At 35.7% G+C, this 8898-nt stretch overlaps 1 protein-coding gene across 3 annotated transcripts in view; it reads left to right on the top strand.

Moving 5' to 3' along the window:
• The window catches only part of CABIN1 (calcineurin binding protein 1), a 123173-nt gene that overhangs the window by 542 nt on the left and 113733 nt on the right, over positions 1-8898 (top strand). The window contains exons 2-11 of one of the 3 annotated variants that reach the window (XM_085305833.1): positions 770-832; positions 2322-2386; positions 2832-2924; positions 3481-3594; positions 3792-3926; positions 4181-4361; positions 5398-5527; positions 6443-6592; positions 7630-7913; positions 8462-8630. In XM_085305833.1, coding sequence (XP_085161959.1) covers positions 2372-2386; positions 2832-2924; positions 3481-3594; positions 3792-3926; positions 4181-4361; positions 5398-5527; positions 6443-6592; positions 7630-7913; positions 8462-8630 — 1271 coding nt within the window. In that variant the 5' untranslated portion in view covers positions 770-832; positions 2322-2371. Of the gene's footprint in view, positions 1-769; positions 833-2321; positions 2387-2831; positions 2925-3480; positions 3595-3791; positions 3927-4180; positions 4362-5397; positions 5528-6442; positions 6593-7629; positions 7923-8461; positions 8631-8898 lie in introns of all 3 variants that reach the window. The other 2 variants (XM_085305831.1, XM_085305832.1) reach the window with 2 other exon arrangements.

The raw sequence follows: 8898 nt of genomic DNA, 5'->3' as shown, positions 1-8898 counted from the left end.
AGAGAGAGAGAGTGAAAACAAGTGCTTTTAAAATAAGAATGTATTTGTAGTGTATGGATCCCAAGCATAGCAACATCGAAAGGCATGAAAGTCCAGGTTGCTCCCTCTGCTTCTGGCTGCSAAGTTGTGAATCGCACAGTCTATAAGCTGAGTAACTAAGGAACACAAACTAGCGTTCTAAATTTATACTGAAATTTTAAACTTCTAAAGGAAAAAGGAGATGATTTTTAAGGTGAAAGGCTTTAATGAGCAGTGTTGCCTTTYGATGATGTACTCGCCTGTAAAAGCCACAGATTAATAGTTAAGACTCTTGTAAACAGTTTGCATTACTTYATTAAGTATTTGTTATTTTTGCCCACATAAATGATACAGCTGTGTTGCTGTAAGAGTCCTTATAGTGACATAGTTTATTTGCAGGTGTTATTACACTAAAGTAACTGCCCAAAGTTAGGATTGCAACCACGTACAGTGCTCTGGTTTAGAAAAGCAGTACAAAACAACCCCCCACACCTGTGTGACATACCATAATAAAAGCCATATGGAGGCTAGTCTGTGCCCTGTTGTTGAGTAGGCTTAGGCGGTTCTGTTTGGCTTTACTTTCCCAACTTGTGACCATCAGAGAGAAGAGTTGCTAAATAATTGTTACAAACTTTCTGTTTAAACAAAATGGAGAATTAAAATCATTGTTTCCTTACAGTTTCTTTGGCGGTCTAGCAACCTAAGTAAACTATGATTGTAATCTTTTCTCTCCCATTGATTTTCTGTACAGCCTTGAAAGAGATTATCTAGATTCAGCAGAAAATTGAGCACATTCCTGAGTACAGGCATACATGTAAGCAAACTTAGAAACACTCTTAAATAKCTGATTGAATTGGGATGCTGCAACCTTATTTATCTAGATATCATAAACATCTGAACTTTCTGTCAAAACTTGGGGCATTCGCTATTTCTGAGAAAAGATATCATTAATGTCTTTGCATGTATTTTCTCCATATGTAGAATGGACTGAGAAATTCTGTCTTGAAAGAGTTTTGAAGTTTCATTAATGTCTCTTAAGTAATTTAACGAGAAAAATGCTATATTGTTTTGCTGTTGTCTGTCTGATTTAGATGCAAGTGAGGTAAATACTTGCATGAGCAAGCAAAATGTGAGCATTGCCAAGTGTATGAGATTCATGTAAAAGCATTATTTTCTCTACATGTAGAAGTAATTGTGATGATGTATGAAATAATTCTGCTCATAGTTCAAAACTCCCACTACTTCCTACTGTGGTTAATTCTGGAGTTATCTTTCTATTAATACAATTGCAAATATTAAAGACTGTTTTTAGCTTACTTTGCATGTGTCCTTTTTTTTGTTTCAGTTGATGGAAAGATTTTATCACATAGCGGTGAAGGTTTTAAAAACTACACAAAACCCTTTCATTTTTATTACTTATTGTATTTCGTATTTGCTGACATCATACTTCAAGCAGTTAATAGGATTCAGATTGCARGTTTAGTTAAGAGGAAAAATGACTTACAAATTATAAATGCAAATACCACTTTTCTATCAGTGTTAAAAAGGTGGACGTTCTCTCTTCAAAATTAAGAATTGTTAAAGTTGAATTTCTTTTGCATTCATCTGCTAGATCTAAGTGCATATGCAGTATCTACAACTTGCTTTTGCAACAGAGGTAGCAGGTGGTCTGTGGAACCACTGCAGACAGTATGTTAAGCAATGAGTTGACTAGCTGTTATGGTGTGCTGTAAAGTGTATCTGACACAAATAGACTTCTCCTGTTCTGTAAATACCTGTAAGTATCATGAGCTCTAGATCTTAGAGCATTAAGGGTTTCTTTTGTGCTGTAGATAGAGATGCAGAAAGTCTTCCGTAGTTGTTTCAAGTAGTTAGAGATAAAGGCTGTAGTAATTTATACTTGTAAAATGCCAGAGTCTTCAAGTAACTTTATTGTTTTAGGGTTTTGTCAGTGAAATGACATGTTGATCATGTGTGGTCATTAAATATTCTACTTTAATGGTATGGGTGTAGTGACATTGCAAGGGTTTCCACTCCCCACCCTCACTAGAGCTAGATTCTTGAAAGCTGTACTGAAGTAATGAATATGCTTAACTTGGTATTTTCTGTAGCCCTCGTTAAAATTGATTTTAATGTTGTTAGTTTTTACATGGTGGGGAAATTTGTTTCTTCCTGTGCTGTGTGGGGGAGTATGTGACAGAGGACAGTTACAGTGGTCCTTGATAACGTTGCCCAGCCTGTCTTTTATTTTTGAATGCTTTCTTATGAACAGAATAAATATTCTAATCCTGTTTGTTTTTCAGATCTGTTCGTATTTAGCGGTTCCTCCCGCTCCCAGAGAGCGACAGCATAAATGTCCCTAACTATGGTAAGGGGATGTTTCAGCTCAAGGTTTACATAAGATGTTGTGGTAGAAGGACTTTCTCCTACCCCAAGACTAAGAATAAATTGGCGTAGTAAGAACATTGGAGCATTTTGGAGTTATTGTAGGTGTTGGTAAATTGAGGAATCTGAGGAATCTCACTTTAGCACATATGTCCATTAAAGAGAGGCTATTGCTTGAAAGATGCTTGAAATCTTAAGCTTGGTTTATCAACTGATTTCTGGGGAAAAAATAGTATTTGCATATTATTATTTGCAATTAGTGATGCCTAAATTCATTGCTGTTCTTGTAACTTTATGCGGTATTGGAGATCTCACAATATTTTCCATTTGCCAAGTACAGAAAAAAAATAAGAAAAATCCAATTTGCAAGAGAAACTAGAACACAGGTAGATTTACCGTTTCTTATCATATCTTAATTATCACTCTAGATTCGAATTGCAGCACTGAATGCAAGCTCCACAATTGAGGATGACTATGAAGACACCTTCAAAAGTCATAAGACACAGACAAAAGAAGCTCAAGTAAGTAAAATCACAGTTGTCTTATTGGACATAACTGACGGGAGTTTTGCCCTCTCCTGTAATCTTTAGTTGCAAGGATTTGTTCGTTCTTACTTTCCTTCTAAGAAAGATGTGTCAGTATCCCTTGAAGTTTGCCTTTAGCAAGCTAAAACTTCACTCATATGGGCTGTATTGGGTCAGTAAGGTTACTTGTCTGCTATGCTAATAAAAACTTAAACCATATTACAGTATTTTCAGTATAAATAAGAGGGAGATGGTGTGTTGGACTTGGATCTTCAGTCCGTTCTGTGGTCTGTCAAGTAGCAATTTTGCTAATATTTTGGGCTTGTTACAGACCTGTAATATTACTGCCGTACCACAGAGTGTTTCAGCTGCTGGATAGGCTGTAGAATGAGGTAGATATTCCTTCTGTTCTTTATTTATCATGTGGTCTTCCATTTTTCATGTAGGTATCCATAATATGGAATAAGTGCAGATAGGGTTTAGGTTTCTTCCCTTTCCCCCTTCCCTTATATTTAATAAAATGACGCTATGGTTGTGATATTTTAAACCACAGGAAGCAGAAGCTTTTGCTTTGTACCACAAAGCTTTGGACCTCCAGAAACATGACCGTTTTGAAGAATCTGCTAAAGCCTATCATGAGCTTCTTGAGATTCGTCTTCTACGAGAGGTCAGTGAAATTTAGACAATGAAAATAAAAAAAAACTTTTAATATTTTGTATTTCATTTGTTATTGGCTAACTAGAAATGTCAGTGTTACTGAGGGGTTATTTGGCAGGTTATGAGCTGCTTTTTTTTTCTCTTCTCCAAATTAGTCTAATTCCTAATGCCCAGATTGTTTTTTTTTTTCTTTTAAATCATTTCTAGGCAGTTCTTTCTGGTGACGAGAAAGAAGGGCTGAAACAGCCAGGCTTGATGTTAAAATATTCCACCTACAAAAATCTAGCACAGCTGGCAGCACAACGMGATGACTTGGAGACAGCAATGGAGTTTTATTTGGAGGTACAGTACAATTGAAATAAAATAGTAACACCTCAGTGTTTACAAAAACTTGCCAAAATACACATGTACACCTTTCATCTTACTTCATGTTTGTGTGAATTCTCAGGGCTTTTAGACATTGTGTTATAACTTGCTCACCATTCTGTCCTCATACCAATGCTGTTCCTATTGAAAAACAAAGCGGTGATAGTTCCAGTAGACAAGCAGATATGCATGTCTGAAATGCAAATAACATTGTTTGTTATGCCTTCTAGGCTGTAATGCTAGACTCTACTGATGTCAACCTGTGGTATAAAATTGGCCGCGTAGCAATAAAACTAGTCCGCCTGCCTTTGGCTCGTCATGCTTTTGAAGAAGGTCTCAGGTGTAATCCTGATCACTGGCCTTGTCTAGATAACCTTATCACAGTCTTGTACACGCTCAGTGACTATACGAGTAAGTATAAGCTTTTTTGTTTGTTTGTTTGTTTGTTTGTTTGTTTTTTTTGCTGGAGGGGGGTATTTTTTTAGAAACTTCTTAAGAAATATGCAACTTCACATATTAATAACAAATGTAAAACAGTGCAGTTGTACAGGTGAAAGTATGTTTTGAGTAAACATACAGTACATTAGGATATGGTGCGGGTTTTTGCTTTGTGATAAAGTATGATAATTTGTAATCAATTCTGGTTACCCTAAGAACAAATGCAATATATGTTGTTTATAGAGAGCTATGGGTGGAACTGCATTTTGATGCTGGATCTCTCTGCTTTTGATTCATAAAAGTCTTTTTCATTGAAAAATAAAAGCAAACTACTTAACTTGCGTATTTGTAAGTCCATCAGAGCAAGTCACCTRTGGTGAATAAAAGGAAGGAGAAAGGGAATGAAAACTGTCAGACTTCTGTGTTCAGTCAGGAGTCAAGTGGGTGAATTTTGCCAAAGGATATACTGCTGTCATAGAAAATGCTTGAAATGGACCACAAAGTATATTGTCATAGATAAAATCTACAGTAAAGATATTTGAATTTTCCCACTGAAGTCTCTCAGCTGTTATATCTTCCATGACTGTCTTTGTATAATAGGACCTGATCCTAAGCCCTCCAAAATCATTAGAAAGTTGTGTTTTACCTTAGCTTTTGGGCCTGATGTTACATAGTTAGCAGTCAACAGATGAAGCATTTTAGTTCATCAAAAAATGACCCCACTGTTTACAGAGTAACTTTACAATGTAACAGCTTTTGCTACCGAACTGCTGCTAGATTCCCGAGTTGTATGTCCGTCTGGAAACTGCAGGAAAAAAACAGGAGCTGGGAACTCACGAATGATTCAACAGAACAGTGACAGCTTCTCCTTCTTTTTTTGTTACTACTGTTGGTCTGGAGATATATCATATTTAGTTGGAATTTAGTGGTGTGTATGAAGCTCCAAAATGGGAGCTTTTGAATGAGCCAAAATGGCAGATTGACCRTTACATTTTTATTTCTCCGTCAGCATGCTTGTACTTTATCTGCAAAGCTCTGGAAAAAGATTGTCTGTACAGCAAAGGACTAGTTCTGAAGGAGAAGATCTTTGAGGAACAGCCTTGCCTCCGGAAAGATTCCCTAAGGATGTTCCTCAAATGGTGAATCCTATAGTCTTTGCAGCATTTGGCATGAAAAATTGGGATGTGGGTTTGTTCTGAGGAGCTGGTGAGATGTAATTCTTTAAGCTAAAACAGTATCTTGCTAATCTGTCTACTAAATAAGAAAAACAATGTAAGTTATTGCTGCTACTGGCAGAATGTTCTGCAATTACCAAAGTAACAGAGGAAGGTGGAAAGGGAAGAAAAAAATCTGTTTGCAGCTACTCACTTATTTTCATACCTATTTTTTTTTTTAATCCTTGTTATTTTATTTCATTTTACTTATGTATTTGTAGCTGATAGCTGCAGCACTCACATTCTCATCTGTTCTACTAGAGGAGTTTTCTTTCCTAATTCCTTGGAAAAGTGGTAAAGTTCTTCTGAGTTACAAATTTGGGACTTAACTTTCTGGTGTCAGCATGATATCAAAGAGCCATGCCCATTTTYAGTGACAAATAAGTACAATCATAAGACTTTATAAATTTCATCAGTATCCAAGGTGCAGAAATTCTTAAATTTAATTAAACCTTCAGACTACTAATAATTCTGAAAACTATTTCGCAATATTATGTTTGAGATTTTATTTCTTTATTTTTATTATGATATGTAAAACTTTAGTAAAAGTTTGGTGTCGTACAGCCTTGCAAGGAAGACTGTCTTCCTGTGCAGATTTTACCGTACGAATACTCTTGAAAAACAAGAAAGGAGAGTTTCCCTTTACCTTTTAATTTTTAAGAAAAGAAAGATTTCTGATCAAGAGCACTTCTATATGCATGCTATAAAGCTTGTAAAATAATGTCCTTTGAATGCTTGTTCCAATACTTTTTTTTTTTTCCCRCATTGTAGGAAAATTGCAAACAAGTATACCCGATTTCAAAAAGACTTGACTTGTCTTCATTTCTTATTATTTCCTAGTGACATGTCTATTCATAATGTAAATGTGAGTGCAGCTGAAACAGGAAGAATCCTAGATGAAGCACTGGAGCTACGTAAGAAGAGACAGGCTTTGCTCGTGCGAGACAGAGAACCAGACCTCAAACTTGTCCAGCCAATTCCCTTTTTGACGTAGGTCTTCCTATTTTCTTTTTGCAGAAGGTTTTCCTGAAGCCACTTAGGCTGACAACAGTGGTGCACCTCAAGTTTCTTCAGAATGTCTTTTTCCTATAAAAAATCAAACAGTATTTTCATATTTTATCGGTCTGTTGGCTGGGTTTTTTTGTACTTGTGCTTTTAATGTAAATCTCCTATCTATTAATTTTAACCTTTGAATTAAAACTGCAGTTGGATGTAAGAAAAATCTTGATTAAGAATGATTTGGCAGCTGTTCAGCCACATTATTGGAATTTTCCTATATTGCTAATTTGTAGGTGCAGCAAAGTAAGTTTTTTTTTTTTTTTTAATGTTCTTACTACATGGATAATAGAAACTAGGAAACAAATTACAGTTCTTCATTTGCAGAAGACATAAAAATCAAGGCCTTTATACCTTAATAAAGAGGTATTAAGCAATTTTAATTGCATATATTTGCCTTGAGTATTAAAGTTTTCTGCAAGCAGGTCATATTGAAGAGAAGTTGCTTCTGATTGCAGATAAGATTGAGACATTTTATTGTTTTGTTGATCAAATACAAGACCTGAAAATATTCTCTTGACTTTTTTTGTATACAGTAGTTGCTGAGGAAATTACTGTATAGATTGTTGTTGTTGTTAGAGACCTTTTTTTGAGATCAGGCACATCCCTGTCTCACACTTCTTTCCTACTGCTACAGATTCATCTATTTTTGTCTGAAAACTTTGTTGCCACTTTTTWTTCCYACTTCTTAAGTGGTATATTCTAGAAAGGGAACCACTGAGAATCTCTGTTCCAGACCTGACATTTTCAGTGATCCATGTGACAGATTACTGAGAGAGATTCTTCAGCTTCTCAAGTTGTGGGACAGATTTTGACTCTCAGATGTATTTTTCTCTCAGATTGATAAGCTATGCTTTTTARCTGTAAGATCTTGGAGAAAAATAATGTTGAAAGCTCTCAGGTTCATAAATATAGAAAATAATGTGACAAAAATTAATGAAATTATCATGTCATTATGTTTTCATGTGCAGGTGGAAGTGTTTAGGAGAAACTTTACTTGCCATGTATCACCACCTCACAACATGTGACCCTCCTCGACCTAGTCTTGGAAAGAGAATTGATCTCTCAGAATACCGAGACCCAGTTCAACATTTGATTCTTTCTCCTTCCTCTACTCCTGTCAGTGTTATTCAGCCAACTCCTGTCACCACTAATCCAGTGGTGACAGTGCCAGATCCTGTATTAACTTATACTCCAGTGACACCCAGTTTTCCAAGTCAGAGTCAGAATTTATTGGAACCAGGAGCTACTGTAGGTGAGCAAGGTACTTCAGTCTGAGATTCTTATATCTAGATATAAAAAGCACTACAGAATGTATCGGGAAATGCTATCTTTAAATTACTTCTGGTAGACTCAGAATCTTTTCAATGTATGTATTATACATAGTAGAAAAAGGACAGTTGAGCTCTATACAGCTAAGCTGTCTGTTAAACCATTCACATTAGAAAAGTGAAAGCTATTTACACTGCCTGAAAAAGCATTTTATAAAACTAAGTCATAAGACCAGTGTTCAGCACAGTGGACTTACTTTTTCCTATCTAATGGATTTGGGAGTCAGAGGGTTATTTATTTGTGGTGGCTGCTGGGTTACCCCCCCCCCGGAATATTTAACAGCTTCTGGCTTTGTGCTTTTGACTTGTGCGTGAGTTTTCCAATCTTTAAGATTAGAAGAATGTCTCCTCAATTCTGTTAAGAGTCTTGAGCTTCTTAGACTGAAGGAGCTGTTATAAGGAAAAAAAGATTATCTGCTTTGTTTTGTTTGACATTTTGACCTGTGAATACCATTTTTTATTCTTTTACTAGGTGATGTATCTGTAGGTGATAAGTCTAAGAAAGGGGTGAAGCGAAAGCGAATTACAGAAGAAAGTGGTGAAACAGCAAAAAGGAGATCTGCTAGAGTCCGTAATACCAAGTGTAAAAAAGAAGAGAAAGTTGACTTTCAAGAGCTGTTGGTGAAATTCCTTCCTTCCAGGTACGTTACAGCAATGTTTGCCTGTTTAGAAGAAGCTAAATCCAAACTATTTAAAGTTTGGATTGATTGATAACCTCAACCTTAAAAGCACTAGACCCACATTCCTTTTAGARGGAAATGTGATGCAATGTCTTATCGTAGATTTATTAAAACAGTTTTCAGTGAATATTATTAAAAATAATTTAAAAATAAGAAAGCTTTTATTAATATGAAACTAAAATAAAGTCAATGCAGATAACAGATTGGATGAGATCCACAAACAAAGTTA

Source organism: Rhea americana, unplaced genomic scaffold (assembly GCF_003343005.1).
Source record: "Rhea americana isolate MKP2758 unplaced genomic scaffold, rheAme1 scaffold_227, whole genome shotgun sequence".
In the NCBI taxonomy this organism is placed as follows: domain Eukaryota; kingdom Metazoa; phylum Chordata; class Aves; order Rheiformes; family Rheidae; genus Rhea; species Rhea americana.
The sequence above is the reverse complement of the archived record's forward strand: the minus strand, read 5'-3'. Positions and strand labels throughout refer to the sequence as shown.